The sequence below is a fragment of the Knufia obscura genome (assembly GCF_036327395.1).
Source record: "Knufia obscura strain CCFEE 5817 isolate CBS 148926 chromosome Unknown scaffold_5, whole genome shotgun sequence".
Taxonomy (NCBI): domain Eukaryota; kingdom Fungi; phylum Ascomycota; class Eurotiomycetes; order Chaetothyriales; family Trichomeriaceae; genus Knufia; species Knufia obscura.
In genome coordinates this window covers 1,117,831-1,134,219 of record NW_027042691.1, presented here as the reverse complement: position 1 = coordinate 1,134,219, position 16,389 = coordinate 1,117,831, and the positions used below count along the sequence as shown (strand labels likewise).

General features: G+C 49.4%; 6 protein-coding genes across 6 annotated transcripts; 3 read left to right on the top strand and 3 right to left on the bottom strand.

The window, feature by feature from the left end:
* Window positions 1–795: 795 nt before the first annotated feature.
* PMZ80_005212 (uncharacterized protein) lies at window positions 796–2,633 on the top strand (the record flags this gene model as incomplete). The annotated part of the gene is made up of 3 exons (XM_064873633.1): window positions 796–943; window positions 991–1,698; window positions 1,747–2,633. The coding sequence occupies 3 exons, from the start codon at window positions 796–798 to the stop codon at window positions 2,631–2,633; spliced, it is 1,743 nt and encodes a 580-aa protein (XP_064730737.1).
* A 1,794-nt stretch (window positions 2,634–4,427) lies between these two features.
* PMZ80_005211 (uncharacterized protein) lies at window positions 4,428–5,600 on the top strand (the record flags this gene model as incomplete). Its single annotated transcript, XM_064873632.1, has 3 exons — window positions 4,428–4,488; window positions 4,542–4,759; window positions 4,809–5,600. The coding sequence occupies 3 exons, from the start codon at window positions 4,428–4,430 to the stop codon at window positions 5,598–5,600; spliced, it is 1,071 nt and encodes a 356-aa protein (XP_064730736.1).
* Window positions 5,601–6,628: 1,028 nt separating this feature from the next.
* Window positions 6,629–7,009, bottom strand: PMZ80_005210 (uncharacterized protein; the record flags this gene model as incomplete). The annotated part of the gene is made up of 1 exon (XM_064873631.1): window positions 6,629–7,009. The coding sequence occupies one exon, from the start codon at window positions 7,007–7,009 to the stop codon at window positions 6,629–6,631; it is 381 nt and encodes a 126-aa protein (XP_064730735.1).
* A 964-nt stretch (window positions 7,010–7,973) lies between these two features.
* On the bottom strand, window positions 7,974–9,882 carry PMZ80_005209 (uncharacterized protein; the record flags this gene model as incomplete). The annotated part of the gene is made up of 2 exons (XM_064873630.1): window positions 7,974–9,787; window positions 9,843–9,882. 2 exons carry the CDS (start codon window positions 9,880–9,882, stop codon window positions 7,974–7,976), a joined length of 1,854 nt encoding a protein of 617 aa, XP_064730734.1.
* Window positions 9,883–10,848: 966 nt separating this feature from the next.
* Window positions 10,849–13,534, bottom strand: PMZ80_005208 (uncharacterized protein; the record flags this gene model as incomplete). The annotated part of the gene is made up of 4 exons (XM_064873629.1): window positions 10,849–11,576; window positions 11,625–11,780; window positions 12,483–13,060; window positions 13,110–13,534. The coding sequence occupies 4 exons, from the start codon at window positions 13,532–13,534 to the stop codon at window positions 10,849–10,851; spliced, it is 1,887 nt and encodes a 628-aa protein (XP_064730733.1).
* Window positions 13,535–14,117: 583 nt separating this feature from the next.
* Window positions 14,118–14,639, top strand: PMZ80_005207 (uncharacterized protein; the record flags this gene model as incomplete). The annotated part of the gene is made up of 1 exon (XM_064873628.1): window positions 14,118–14,639. One exon carries the CDS (start codon window positions 14,118–14,120, stop codon window positions 14,637–14,639), a length of 522 nt encoding a protein of 173 aa, XP_064730732.1.
* Between the last annotated feature and the right edge of the window lie 1,750 nt (window positions 14,640–16,389).

The following is a 16,389-nucleotide window of genomic DNA, read 5'->3' as shown; positions in this document are numbered from 1 at the left end:
TCTAGTCTTCGCCTGGGCCATTGACTCGTGCATGGAGCGCCGTTACCCCTTTCGTGAGTAGTATCAAGGCGGCATGTTCAAGACTCCGCGATACCGCAGCGTGCTGAAAGCTCCGTTGCATGGTGCTTTTGGCACTATAATATCTGGGCTCGTGCTTATTGAGGATGCTCTAGATGGCTTGCATAACAATCTCGCCGAAAGCTTTGTGTGACGCTTCACTGAGGCAGGCTACGCTAGTAAAAGTTCGGTCTAGCGTCGAACACTCTCAATCCAGCCTTCCACGTCTCGCCGCGTTTTCCGACCTCGTGTCTTCCCAACAACGCACGCGTTCTGCTCAGTTGCGATAGCCAGGATTTACATTTCAAACCTCTAACTCGTCATACAAGACCTGTTCGCCTCTCAACATGGATATCAGGATAGCGGTACGGCTCAGCAGGCCTGCCGTGAAGAATCTTGAGTCATACGCTCATTCGCTCGGAGCCCGTAGTTCTACTTCCCGCCGGGACCGGTGAAAATCGAGCGAACCTGCCGACGACTTCTATTGTATGCCAGTATGCCGAAGCAGCCCAACTTCAAGCAAGCATCAAGGGCGTTAATATGTCGGAGGTATTGTCAGCAATGCAACTGGTCAGATTTTCAGCCAGTTCCCAGCTCAAAATGCACATGTATCTGGCCCAACTTATTAGAATCGCTCGGACCACTCCCTACAATTCGATCTTCTGGCCCTTATTCGGTGTTCATATGGTTACCACTGCCTTTGCGATTTATACTGCGTTCGCTGTACAATAGATCGCTATGGGTATTCAACAGTTCGGTGTAAAAGTCTTCTACCTGCTGGGCGATGAAGCTGCTAGCAAACGGGAGATAGAGATAGGAGTGCCAAGAGATCTCGAGGATCTGCGGGATGGACTCGCTCAGGAGTATACGATCGTGAAGCCTGAAGGTTGCTACTGAGAGTTGTCCTGGTTGAATGCAGCTAACCAAAATCAGGAATCGCGTTCCAGACACCAGTTCACACACCACTACATACTCTGGAGGATGTTCTGGCTTGCTCCACTCATATTGCTATCACGATCGACGGCTGCCCTGTTCGAGATCCGCGTTCTGGACCAATGCTCCCACTGGTAGGAAATTATTACGAGCTTTATCCAGATCATCTCGGCAACCATCAGAGACTGTTCAAGAAATATGGCCGTGTGATCAAGACAAATGCGATGGGCAGAATCAATTATCTCACTGACGACCCCGAGATCACAGAAATAGCATACAAGGAAAATCACGGGCTATTCACGAAGCAAACCAGCGATTCAAATCACCCCTTGTACGGAATCAGAGACAATACTGCTCTTTTCACATGTGACACAAACTGCGACTCATTCAAATTGACACATAAATTCATCCCACCGAGCATGTCACCCAAAGCGGTCAAACATTACACACCAATCATGCAGGAGACTGTGAACAAAGCCTTTCCGGTATTCGACCAACTCGACAAGGCCGGCCTGGCTTTCAATGTGTACCAATATATGGTGAAGCTTTCTGGCCAGACCTTGTGCAGATTTGTGCTTGGTATCGATGCTCATCACTTTGATTCGGTCTCTTCAGGCCTGCATCCTATCATGATCCTCTTGACACGAATCCTTGAGCTAAACAAGGCGGTTCAGACTAGAGGCGACTGGTATGGCAAGCTTCCGTTTGGTAAGCTACTCCAAGTCATCATGTGCCTCTACTGACTGGCATGTGCAGGTCCACCTAAGCAACTTCAGCATACTCGTCTTGAGATTGCCTCGGTTGTTGACGATTTGATCGATACCTGCCCTCGAGGAGGCACAGAAGACCTACCTCTCAATGAAGCAGCTTTGAATGCCAGCTGTCTGGTCGATTACTTGACTCGTGCAACCGACGACAAAGGTGACAAGTTGCCGTACGACCTTGTCTTGACGAATACACTATCCATACTCGGAGCAGGCTTCACCACCATCTCTGCTCTGCTCGCATGGCTGCTATATTGTGTCGTTACCTACGAAGGCAATCAGGACCGTCTGCTACAAGAGCTTGTGGACTACGGAGTCAACGAGAAGACTGACCTGTACCCAGAGCTTGTCGATTCCATGCCTTTTCTCGACAGCTTCATCAAGGAGGTTATGCGGTTACACAGTCCTGCATTCCAAGCCGGGCGTAACTCTCTCAAAGACATGATTTTGCCTGGCGGATATAGACTCCCGAAAGGCGCTATCCTTATTCCGAACTTCCCAGCAATTCACACCAATAATGCTCACTGGAGCAGCCCTCATCGGTTCAATCCAGACCGTTGGAACACAGATGAAGTCAAATCCCGTCACAAGGCGGCATATTTACCATTTGCTATGGGTCCAAGAGGATGCATCGGATACAATTACGCGCTGCAGCAAATCAAGATACTGCTTCCCTCGCTAGTCTATCGATATCACTGGGAAAATGTCAGCCCTGACGCCGTGGAATATGATCCAGAATTTCAGGTTATTCGGCCTCTTAATGTCTACGCTAGAGCCATGAAGCGAACCGAATGGCCCCAGCCCACACCGAAAAGCGCTGGAAGCGAGACGGCAGCCGATGTACAGATTGATGCCGCTGCTGTTGCGGGCCAATCATAGTATGACGAAAAGCTTACATAATGGCTACACCAGGCACAGGGGTACTTTGGATCAGAAAATCAGGGGAAACTTCTCGCAGGGATGCACGCCATCTATCATGGATCCGGATGCGTTGTCGATCGCAAACTCCGCAGCATCCTCAGCGTCGGGTTCACGTGGCAGCCACACACATGCATTACTTGCATTGCATTAGCGAGGCTCAGACTCGATCCCGGTTGTGGGGAGACGAAAATGTGGCTCTCGGTCCTACGGATCAGCATAGCTAGCTCCCGTTCATCGCGCAGTGATAGTATACCAACCAGGATTGACGAATCGATGACATTAACGGCAAGTTCCCTGTGGACTGTGGCCGATTCCGCTCCCTGTCACCTGGTCGTCAAGCGATCCAATCCACAACCTTGAATGCCTGAGCTCTCTACCATGACTCGTGCTGAATACCAAAACTCTCTTCGTAAAGTTGTATCAGTACTCGTGATCCAAGTACGATTGCTAGCAGACTTTGAGATAGCTTTACTCACACCCCTACAATGCCGGCGTGCTCATTGTTTCCATTATACAGAACAGGTGCGTAGTCTTGTGTACGTCACGATGCAAACAGAGAAGTTCCCATGCTTATGACAGAGAGGAGACCCCAACTGTTCTCGACGAGCAGCTGATTTTGTCGTCCTTACATATTCCAAAGCTTGAAATAGTGTCAGAATACTAACGACGACATCACGAATCGAAGTCAACTCGTAAGTCATTGTGATTAATCTATATTGCACCTATGTCTTCTTTATCATCTGCGTCCGAACTCCTTACGGTACGCTGTCATGGGTGGTCCGGACTACAAGACTTCGTGCTCGTGGGAAGCGTCGGGGACCACCCCGTCATTGTGCTTGGATGTCACTTTCATTGTTATCAGATTACGTGTCATAGGTAGTAAACACGATCTATGATCCGAGGCGGTCATGGGCTCAAAATCGGAGTCCGAGTTAGGCATATTCACTTCCTATCTGTCAGCAATCTCTGATCCGGGTTCCTACTGAGCTACCTACACTGTCATTCATCTCTCATCAAAGACACCGCATCAGCGATGACAGTGACCGCCGGGGTGAGAGTGCCTCTCAAGATATCGGACTCCGTTCTCACAACGTCGCCTCATGATTGCTAAGCATCGTGCCACTCCTCAGGTCTGGTCGCTCACGACCTGTCTCATTCTGGCAACCTGTACCGAGCCTTGGTGTCGTTCTGGTGCAACAAGCCCTGTGAAAGGTCCATGTCGCGACGCGATGTCTCCTTCCTTCATGCAAGGATTGCTACAGATGACGAGCCTGGACAGGTATACCCATCTCGAGACGGACTTCCGCTCAAAGGCCGTCCGAGATCTCGAATTGCTCTGTTACGCAATAGTGGTGGCCTCCATGCAGACTCGTGCTTTGCTCTACTAGTCTTCGTTGGCGAAACAACGCAGGGTTTTATTCGAAGTCGCCGGCGGTATATTGAGACATGGGATTTGCTGTCCAATGAGTGACTTGTGCTGTATCTCTGACTTGTAGAATGCTTTCAAGGATTAGCGGATTTCCGACGTCTCAATCTCGTTGCTTCGGCGCGTTGACAGGCTTTGTCAGGTTATCGACGAGATCGTGGAAGCCGTAAGATTCGTGAACGACATGGGCGACCTGCATGCGATGAGTATATTAGAGAAGAAATTGGGCTAGCCCTTGAGGGTGATATAACAGCATCAACTCCATCTGTCATAGCACAGCAATACCTGTCGTTGTCGTTGTCGTTGTTGTTGATAGTCTGATCAAGATGCGCGTTCTTTGCTTGCATGGTATGGGAACCAACTCTGGCATTTTTGAGGCTCAGTCAGGTAAGTCCAGGACAATCATGACCTCTTGAACACGAACTGATTTGGTCTCCAAGAAATATTCCGTGGCATGCTGCCTAAGCATTTCGAATTTGACTTCTTCGACGCCGAGCATGATATCCAAGCAGCAGAAGGGTGCGAAGATGTATTCCCAGGGCCATATACATGTTGGTATCCTGTTCCAACAAGAGCCAATGTCAAGGCTGCGCATGAGTTGATCTGGGAGTTCATCGAAGAGGAAGGACCTTATGATGCTGTCATGGGCTTCAGCCAGGTATGCGCACAAGAGTTGCCAGATGGAATAAGTGGTTGACAATCTTCAGGGAGCTGCGCTCGCAGCATCACTCTTGATCAATCATCAACTCGAAAAGCCTGACAGTCCTCCTCCTTTCAAGCTTGCGATCTTCGTGTGTGGCAGCCTGCCTTATTGTATAGACGGAAGGAATGGAGTAGATGTCGCAAGTCTCTTCGCTGAGCCACCTGCAGGTGGATTTGGTCCAGTCAAGTATATCACATACCAGCCACAGAGCGATGATGGCAGCTCTGTTGCAAGGCCTCTCTATGAAGGTCGTGAGCGCACTCTGAACAAGGAACATCGAAGCCTAGCTGAAGTTGTACAAATGATTGACAATCACGACAATGAGGATGGCAAGAGATTTCGCTTGATGATCGACGAGACGGCTGAAGAGGATTTGAATTCGTCTGACTCTTCCAGTGAATCAGAGGGCGACTCACCTGTCTTCTCACCAATAACTGAGACTGGGTACAACACAGAGACAAGCTCGGTGATTGGCAATTCAACCTTCGAGGATATTGATCTTTCGCTTAGATTCAAACACGACGATTGGGATGGTGTCGCAGGCGACAACATCATTCGGCGTTTCCATGCGGACAACGATGCAGTGCGCATAGAGATCCCGACAGCTCATATTGTCGGTAAGAAGGACCCTTATCTGCGACAGGGAATCGAGCTACAACGACTGTGCGATCCTCAGTGGTCAAGTTCCTATGAACACCCGGAAGGTCATGTGGTACCGAGAAATAATACTGTAAATAAGCAGATAGCAGCCGCGATCGAAAGAGCAATAGCGGCTGTTGAGATTAGTGCTCGGTGAAGGCACTTGGGTTGTGCTCGGAAAACAGCAGTGCACTACTGTGACACATTTGTGGTGACTTTAAAGGGGACACTACAAGCAGCAAGTTTTGTCAAAAGTGACTTTCGAGTCGTCAGCTTGACTTTTGAAGCGTTCATAGACAGTCAATGTCAGATATGGCAAGAGACCATCATGACAGAGCGGAATTTGCGTCGTGTTTCAACGAACATAATGCAGGATATTTATTCACATATTTAAGTGGCCGAAAATCGTCCTGGTTATTCTTGAAACACAAGATGCGCCATACCTGTGACCACTTCGATGCACAGATATTGCCTAAGGCATGCACCAGATAGAAGCAATATCTCTGACGGGTTGGATGGCTGTCCTGCTATTGCATTAAGCAGCAAACCTGTGCCGTCGATAGATTGCCGGCTCGAGGCCGGTTTCGCCTACCTTGCATTTAGGGCGCCACGGACATCACCGGCACCTGATCTTTAGAAGCTGTAAGCGCCTATAATACCTAAACTTTAGGGCTCCGAAGTCTTTCAGCGCGTACGGCAGATTTTGCCAAACCGCCAAGGGCAGGTTTCCCGATTGCGGCATTTCAGGCGCGGAGGGGATAGGCATCACAAATGGCCCGAGAATCTAGATATTTGTATGCAACCAGTGGTAAAGTAGTGGCGCTGTGGAAGGCTTGCTGGTTCACAACTGCTTCGCCCGACGTATACGAATGACTTCACACATACCGGTAGCAATAGTCACAACCGTTCTTTTAGGCACGAGCTTCAGGCGCGATCATTGCATGAATCGTCCAGAGCTCGGCATAAGCTGCGTACGCCCAACGCGTCTCAACGTCGACGATGTCTACAAGGGGAAAAGGTAGCTGGTCAGAAAAACTGGCCATGAGATCAAGGTTACATCGTGCTGACTATTCCTGCCGGTGCTTCTCTGCGTCTACTCAATCGCTTTTCATTTCGTCTTGGCAAGGTTTCCCGTCAATCAATGAGCCTTTACCGAAGTACATTCTGCAGCTTCGTGATTGTCTCTCATAAACCCAACTGACTAGCCACCATACACCCCGCAACCCCAGCAAGACTTCCAACACCTGCACGACCAACAAGCATCCTCCATGATAGCATATCTGACGATCTGAATTGGGTGACGAATAAAGGTGATGTAATACCAAAAAGCACACCTGCCAGGCTCCAATTGTCCACAGCAACCTGACCCTGATTGTTCAAGAGTCTCCAACTTCGATCCTGCCACTCGACATGCTCTTTACCGGACATGTATCCAGGTACCATGACTGCCATTGCTAAACCACCTATGGCTCCTCCAACCCCTGCAGATCTGACAGTAGTTGGTATGATAGTTGACGCTGCTGATTTCCTTAGGGCTGGGATGACACTGTTTGAGCTTGTCGACATGTTGGCAGTCCCGGGAAGAGCACGAACTGGTGCGCTCACTGCTCTGGCTCGATCCAGAGAGAGTTGCGTCCACTTCTGTCGTAGAATGGAATCGAGTCGCGTACCTGTGTGAATGCCACCCGCCCCCGTTGATCCCTTTGAGGCTCTCAGGCGAGATACGCCTGCAACTACTGCACCGACTATAGTACCCGTGCCTGCTCCAGTTTGGAAACTTCGATGCATGACGTGAGTCGTAAGTATAGTACGTGCAAATTGCTGATCTTCAGCATAGTCGGAAATCGGAAAGGCAGCAGACATGTTGCGTGATGTTCTGGTAGAATTTTCCGAACTGTTCTGTCAGGTAGGATACTCGTGGGTTGATGGTCCTGCTTTTTGAACTGAGACGAGTCTGGCTGACAGGGGGGTTTGTGATTTTTCAATCAGCAACATTGACTCTATTGTGTCGCAATGATCAGTTTCTCGGGACATTGTTGCATACTTCTGTGTCATGGACATCGGAAACCTCTACACTGCACGTTTACGGCCGATTCTGTCTATCGCGGCGGGACATTAAAACAGCAACGGGTGGACACGGTCAAATGTTACTCCGTCGCACGGCCGTACCCATCGGTGAGTTTCCGATCACGCGATAGGACGGGAGTCCCGGGTCCATCAGCGCCGGGTTCCGTACATGAAACAAAGATAAAGGGGAAGCAAGGTTGGCGTGCGTCACAACTTTGTCTCTCATTAGCACGTATTCAAGCAAGCCCACGAGGCTGTATTTGCGCCCGTGAGATAGGTGTTCCCAAGCGCTGCTACGGATCACTGGATGTGACACGTCTTTCGAACATGCAATTCTTCTGTAAGAATAGTACGTGCGTGAATACACCTTCGCTAACGCCTCAAAACCACATGTACGACCACAATTTCCTGCTTCTTTCCTGGTGTGTGCTCCCTCGACCTAACCTTGGTGTCGTATCAATCCTCACAAAAACATCGCTACCACAAGAACGATGCAGGCCAGAAGACTTGTGTAGATTGGCTTTGCCTTCTCGAAACTTTGCATCAGACCACTTAGCAACGAGGAGATCTCAGACTGTGGTCCGCTTTGACCTTCTTTGGCCTTCGCAGACGCCAGGCTTCTATTACTCGTCTGCTTCTTCCCTTTCGCAATTTTGTACTCGTCAATGATGCCTTTGTAATCGCGCGGCTTGTAGGTCGAGAACATTTCGGAGATTGGGTTGCTTTTGCGGTTGGTCCGGATCCCGATATCTCTCGCAAGACTGTCAACGTAGCTCAGATAGTCGTAAATCGAGTATGCATGCCTGCGACCCTGAGCAAGATATCGCTTTGCCGTCCATGAGTTCCAGACAGAGATCTCTTTCTTCATGTCCTCGAGAGGGGGGATTGAGAGATCGCCGAGAAGGTAAGCGGAACTCCATAACGACTGCATCTCTGCGACCAGAGGAGTGTAGACAGAGTGTATCTGGCCCAGGAAGACGATTGATCGATCATCCTCGGCAGCGAGGTAAGGGGAAACCAACCGTCGGTAAAGCCGCCAAGGTCGATGATCTCGATTTGCTGGGTTTTCATACGTAGTGTGCGGGATGGATGTCAGATTGGGAAGCATCTGGTCAACTTTGATATCAGCTGCCCTGTCATATTCTTCCCATTCCTTACCACTACTCGCGGTAGATGGGAGACCGAGCATTCCACGAAGCTTCTGATCGTAGACCGAAAGATTGTCCTTCCATCCAGTGCAGAGAATGACAAAATCAGATGGAAGTCTTTGGCCATCTTTTAGTATCACTTGCTCGTCTTGGAAAGACGTGATTGATGTGCGATGAACCTTGAGATCACCTTCGTGAAGAACTTTCCAGAAATCAGGCACACTAGCAAGTCCTAGCCCGGAGTTGGCCCAAAAGATACCATATTTGTATGGCACAGGTTCCAGCTTTTTCATGTTCTCCGATTTCGAATAGCCTGCTGCAACCTCGGCAGTCCACGTCAAGTATCTCCAGAACAGATGTGTGATGGTTCTGCCAGGAATTGATCTTTGGAGGAACCAGTACCAGAAGCCGTAGGCATTGAGTATAGCAGGGCTGAGTACAGCAAGCATTCTTGTACCCATAAGATCGACCGAATTGAACATGCCGTAGATCTGAGTCGGTGGCGATATGGCAAGAGGGCCTGTACCGTCCTCTCTGATGATCCAGTCGACTTTCTTGCCGCTTTTCAACAGATGGAACACTGTGTCGTAAGCTGATTTAGCAGCGCCGAGGACAACAATACGCTGGGTCTCAGGCGCGTTTAGAATGTCCACTGATATACCAAGCTCACCCGAGTGGATGATAGGTTTGCTGAAATTCGTTTTCGGAAAATCTGGCACATACTTCTCGGACGTCACGCCGCTCGCTTGAACGATCTTGGTCGCCGTGATAGTTGATTCTTCACCACGAGAGTTTATGTCGAGCACCCAACGACGATCTACAGACTTCCTCACTTTGCTGACTTTAGTCTGTAGCCTCATCTTGTTGACAAGTCCTTGATCTCGCGCAAAGTCGTTGAGATATTTATGTATCGTTTCACCAGAGATGTACCTGTCCTTAGTGATACCCTCCTTTGGCATTGGGTAGAATGAGTATTCGAAGAGGCCATGGCCGACTTGTGCAAAAAGGTTGGGATAAAGTCTTTCTTTGCTCCAAACACCCCCAATCGTACTACCATCGTCGATGATCAACAGCTTTGTTCGTGGCGCAAGCTGGAGATATGTCCAGGACATGATCAGGCCATACCAGCCTAGAATGTAGAGATCAGCTGAAGGTGGCGTGCAGCTCGAAGTCAAAACGCTTACCTGCGCCGATAACGACGACATCGTAGCTTTCGACAACCATGGTCAACCGCTGCACGACGTGGAACGCAGATGTCATTTAGAGTAGAGCGTGGTGGCGGCGGCATTCGAAGGCACCAACAAGCAATATATGAGGCTGGTTATCTGAGCCATTTGTGTTGGGTACGGCCAGCGATTCTTACACCCGTGTTGTGGCATTCAGGCTTCAGAGTTCTTCGGGCCGTAGTCAAAATCCTTCAAAGGAACATGTCAAGCCTGACCAGTTACGTCCTGCACATCCTCGTGGCTGCAGAACATACCGACCACAACATTGGCTGCTCTCCGACCTTTCCGCCGATATTCTGCAGGAGTCTCGGCGAGTTGCGCCCATATAGACCAGAGAGGCTTCCTATCGTAAGGGTAAGTCAAGAAACACTCCACTGTCCTTTACGAAATGTGGTCTGACTTTGACAGTCTCCGGACCATCAGACTGAGCCAGTGTGTCGTGACGGAAGAGGAAGTATCACGAAGCAGTGGTGGAAGAAGCGGATGGCTTATGAACATGCTCTTTCCGGACAAGCAAACTTGCCAAATTCGTGCTTGTGCTTCGTTAGGCGCTATCAGCCTAAAGTGCAGGCTCTACTGTAGATAATAACTTGGCGTCGTGTACACAAGTTTTGGGCTTCGACCTCAGGGCCCTCAGGCTTAGGTACAGTGCATCCGTAAGCCTAATCACGCACTACGGTCAAGTGTTTCGATAAGATTGTCTTTCCCACATCTTCTGGCGGGAGCAGCGTTCGACTATTCTTTTTTTCTCTTGTGTTGAAGATCTACAACGATAGCAGAAAGGCTTCCTGAAAGGAAAACGTCCACATGGATCGGATCTGATCAGGATATAGGCTATGTGTGCGGCAGTGCTCGTCTTCAACAGTCTGATAAATAATCCAAACTCAGGCTGTGTCACCACCAGAACGCCACGCGATCTGAAGAGCATACATGCAACGAGTATAGGAGCGAGACAAGTCTAACACTACAATCTGCATAACAGGCTCTGACTCTCGCCTTCGTCGGCAGCCCATGCCAGCGCCTTACATACCGCCTTTGCATCTTCTGGAGTCCTTGGGACATCGTGCCCAGCTGAATGCTCCAACCATTTGCTGAACTTCGCGTCACAGAGCTGGAACATCAGTTCTGACTGTTCCAGCATGAGTGGATCGTCCATCTTGCCTACCACATGCACGGTCGGAATGCGGATCCTTTCGCGAATGAGCGCTGGGTGCAAGATTCTAGGGATCATGCTAGAATCTCGACGGCGGAATACATCTGGGTCCGGATGAGCGTGTAGAAATCCTCCCTCCGTACCTGCGTTCAGGGCTTTAGCCATCGTTCCAAACAATGTCTTTGCGTCTGGTGGGAGGATCGATAGATCCACGTTAGGAAAAGCAGCGAGTTTTTCGATCTCCTCATCGTTCAAACCGTGAAGAACGTCCATGCAATACGAGTCATCCGGCGTGAACGAGATGACACTCGAGAAAATGAGAGCGAATTTGAATGGAGCTGGCTGTCCTGGGTGGTCGATTTCATGCTGTAGCAGGTATGCTACTGCCAGTGATGCACCTTGGCTGAAGCCTAGGATGCCGTCGAATGGTCCTTCATCCTCGATGATTTCTGTGATCATTTCGTGTGCCTCTCGGACCTTGGACGGCGCGAAGCTGTCATAGTAACACCAGAATGGTCCCGTAGTAAAGGCACCAAGCCCTTTGGCATATGTCAGCTAGCACACGGGAATGTCAGAGGAATGCTTACCTCTTGCTTTGGGACTTTCTATTTGCCCGTTAACATACTCGAAATTGATGTCATCCACATTCGAGGCGATGGTAGAGAGCTGGTTTTCCAACACAGCAATGTTAGTGCCATAGCCGTGTAGACAGAGAATCTTCATTTCGACGTCGACGATTGAATCTGTCGACTTTGTTGAGGCAAGTTAATGCTGGTGAGGCGGGACAGGGTATGGGAGACAGCCTATATATGGTCGAACGCCATACTGTACCCTCCGCTATACTGTCTCCATCGTACCATCCCGCCGAAGGTGGATCTCCGAGACGGCAGTGCAGATATAAGCGAGTCTTCCCGAGTCCTTCCCTTTGCTATCAGCGACGAACTCACTATCAACCAAGCAACTGGATGGCCATGTATAGGAATGCACTTCAGAGAAAGCAAGGGTCATGTATGAAAGATACGTTCTTGAGAATTCTGATGTTTACGCTAGCTCGGATAGCAACATAATGATTATTGCTTGTGTAACTAGCTGCTATCAATTTCCGCAGTGTAGCACGCTCCGAAGTTGCCTAGAGTTCGCGGTGTTGAAACTTCAATCCGACACAGTCGCTGCTTGTGAAAATCGTGTAATTCTCAGTGAATACTGTCCAAGTCCTCCGAAAAGACCTCTCTTACCCTTGCTTCTCATTCGCACGTGTGTTCAATCACCGGACGTCTATAATCAAGCTTTCTGTGACTGTCTCATCTTGCGCGCATGTTCCCTTCGCTGGAGCATCTCCTGTTCTCGCCAGCTCAATACAGCGCATCCAACAGCAGCAGGTCCAGCCAACAACGAAGCAGTAGCAAGTAGGGCCGTAAGTTTGATATTGCTGACTCTTGTGATACTGGTGATAAGATGGTTGCACCAAAGCACGATGCTAAGGAAGATGCCGATGTAGTCGTATTGCAGGAACAAGCGAGAGCCCTCCAGCAATTTTTGACCTTCGTGTGCCAGTCTCACCGCCGTAGAGTCTGGCATGTATATCGATCTTATCGACTGGTTACCTAGCAGGATGTTGCCCAGGACAATGGCATGAGATATTGCAGAAAAGGCGCCTGCAACAAGGAGTGCTTGCTGGACTGATGGTATGTAAGCACTTTTTCGGGTTCGCACGTCGATGTTTCGAATAGGGTACAGGCCTGATACGATGTACTGTACCGCACTCATTACCAGCGGTGACATCTGCATGAATGCGATCACGTGTTGGTGAACCAGTCCTGACCTTGGCAGAACAACCGCTGTGATTTCAGCAAGACCCGGAACCAGTGATCCAATGACGAGAGACAGTGTCAATGGCTTTGCGTTCCAGAGTGAGATCCACGACTCAGTTTCGATTGGTTGGTTCTTGAGTGAGAGGTAAAAGTAGATAGGTAAGATTACCGCCGCACCCATTGCATTGACTGCAAGGAAAAGTAAAGCTGGGCTGTGAGAACATCAGTAAATGTTTTCTTCAGAGTTAGACTCGATCATACTAGGCAAGCCATTTTGTTCTCCTCCCAACTCTGTTATTGTCCAAGTGCGCCCACAAGAGCGCGGTCTGAAGTGTAGACACAATATCCACCATCAGTAACATCGAAGGTTTGTCTTCCGCGGAGGTGACTGGGTATGTGAATGCCACCAAGGTTACTAAGAAGTTGTCAACAGGTGGTATCCCCGTATATTGCACCTGCAGTGGTTGTCCTGGCGATAGTTCTCTGTTATCAATCGATAGGTTCATTGCGTCTACTGATCCATTGCGAAACATGACAACCCATAGAAGGATGAAGAACACAACACTCATCGTCGGAAAGAGTGAAAGCGGCAGGGAGACATCCAGTTGTCGACTCATCGTGTTCCGCAGCAAAGTAATCGAGGATTGAAGTCTCGCAGCGAAGCCGGGAGCTGTTGTTGAGCTCATATTGTCTGTGAAACTGGATGTAGTGTACAGGCCAGCGAAGTAAGCACAGCGAATGTTGTTAGCAGCTAGAGAATTGCGGCGAGAAACTTCTAATACCTTAACAGGACTCAGACGTGAGTAAGTATACCTAGGTAGCCAGTCACATCATCAGACTTGATAGTAGCCTCCATGGAGGGTCAAGCACACAAAGACGCCGACACTATGTGAATGTATAGAGTCACAGCATGTATAATGAGCAACCGAGTCTCCACATCTCGGCGGGATTGCGGCGATGTGCCAAGATTTGTAAGGAAAACGGAGGGATGGACACACGGAAGCCGTTACATGTATTGAGTATCCGATGTTGTTCAGCGACGACACATGGACGAGACGTCTTCGGACTAGAAAATGCTTCCGTCAAGGCGGTCAACGCCTTGATGGGTACCGTAGAGAACTATAAAGATCTGAGGTAGACGTCGACGAGAGAAGGGCAGAAAAAAACAACAACAAAGAAGTGCATATGCATCGCATCATCTCCTCAATTCTCAAGTTCCTCGGACCACATCATTTAACAGAGTCCTCTACAAGCGGTCGAACTTCCACCATGGTCAACAACACTGGTTTTTGCCAGCTCGAGCCGGCCTACACCATCACAATGTATGTGACTGGTGCCAACAGTGTCGGTGTCCTCTCGAACGGCAGCGACTTTGCTCACTACGAGCTCAACGCTGGCTCCATGAATACTGTCGAGTCTTTCGATGGACCTAAGATTGAAGGACAGGTTGTCAGTGGTGGTGATTGGCTTTACATCGATTCATCCAGAGATCATGCTCGCGTCAACGTCAAGGCAATGGTCAAGACCATCGACGGAACCACCATCTCTGTTAGCTGGACCGGTCACTGTGACCTCGACGACAAGATCAAAGCTGTCTTCACTGGGGGACCAGGAGCATCCACCACCCCATTTGGCCGACTGATTGATCAAGCCACGATTGAGGCAGCTCATCCAGACTTTGCAGTCTTGGAGAAGAGCTGCTTCGTAGGTAGCGGGAGATTTGTGCTTCAGGATGGGAACATGGCTGTTGAGACCAGAATTTCAAGAGTTGTCGCGCCAGACGAGATGTAAAGGGCTCGATCTTCAACAACCAAAAGGTCTTGACAGACGCTACCTGACTGAGCTGAAAGCACGGAGACGAACGGTAGCAGCTAATATGATGGAGGCTAAACCAGGGAGAACATTGATGTATGGTGGTTTTCATAGTTTCGATGATATGCTTCTGGAGAGTTGTTAAATGAGAAATGTTCGCTACTTGATGGTGTTACAGCCTTGTACAGCCTCGTGCTTTACTATTGGGTCTTTGCTCGAGTGCCTAGCACCAGGTGGTGAAGAAATTGACGACTCACTAAGCACGGATCGGGCTTAGGTTGACCAGGTGAGCCGCCTGGAAGGTTAGGCGGCAGAAGCACAACTTCTAAGGCAAGATGGGCACCCGGACTGCCTAAGTCTTCGGAGTTTGGGCCTACTTTTGGGGGGTCTCGAGCTTTACCCAATTCGTGCTTAGTGACAAGCCAGTTCCCTAAATAATTGGCGGAGTCACTTCGCACGCCCATAGACTGCCCTCTTTCAACAGCTCAATGCTGACCAACGCACCACTAGAGATAAGATCATGCTTAGTATGAAATGTTCGTCTGCATTCGAAGAGTCTACCATATAAATTTCATGTCATTAATCCAAAGCAGTGTGCTGTAAGAGTGCTTACAAGGTGATATCTGTAGGCTACATGATCGGACTCCGCCAATTATTGAGGGAACTGGCTTGGTGACTCGTTCATTCTTTTCGACACCTGGTGCTAGCGTGCCTAGCAGCCTAGGAGCAAATCATCACGAATATGCAAGTCTCGTGTCCATCAAGCTTGTGCTGTATTCACGTGTTTTTATGACACGTTGGCATGGACTCTTCGTGTTTGATACGAGATGTAAGATGCGAAATGTGTGATGAGCACTTACACCGACTCGTGATACGGCGCGTACGCAGTGGACACTACATTTGGACTGCAACGTGCGGTCAATGAATAATAGCAGGTTTCCGGTATGCAGTGTGCCTCAACAAGCAGTTCAATTGTTTACACGCCACAAAGGTAACCCGCGACTGAATAAGTGCCAACTTGTCACGGTTCCTACATCCAATGCAGTCTTGTGGTAAGGAATTTCCACCGCTGCCCTACCTTCGCAGAAGCGAGGGTGATCACCATCTATCTGATCATTTGCCAGTCGCTTCATCGGCATCAATCATGCAGTCAGTAAGTATCATCAAGCAAGAGCAATGTTTGTTGACCAGAAATTTGAAGATCATGACTGGAGAGGCAACACGTTCTGATTTCTTGCTCTTGATTGGATGAAAGACACCGAGATGCGGTGGGCGAGTCAAGCCGATAGTGAAGTGAGTACTGACTTGCCGTAAGAACTCCAAAATCTTACCAAACACCCTGAAGCGGTGCTTTGGTAAGCTATGCACAACTACAGGCTATCAACTCATCATCCCAGATTTTGTCGTGGATCTTGCCGGAATTCATGGCGATACTATAATACGGAAGAGTGGGCGATCTTCCCACGATTTTTCCACGATCTTTTACGGCCGACAGTAACATTTGCCGGCGGCCAATCTTTTGCCCAGGGCGGACACTAGCTTCGGCGGGTTGACTGCCACCACAATGCTCAATCTTGCAAGAACAATGAATTCACGCCAAAGCTTCACGTCAAGCAACAGCCTTGTCCGGAACGCAAGCATGCCTTACCCGAGTCGTCCGCTCATCCTCTGCCACTACGGTCACCGAGGACTTGGCATCTCCTTCTGTCGTTGTGGGTACCATGGGTAG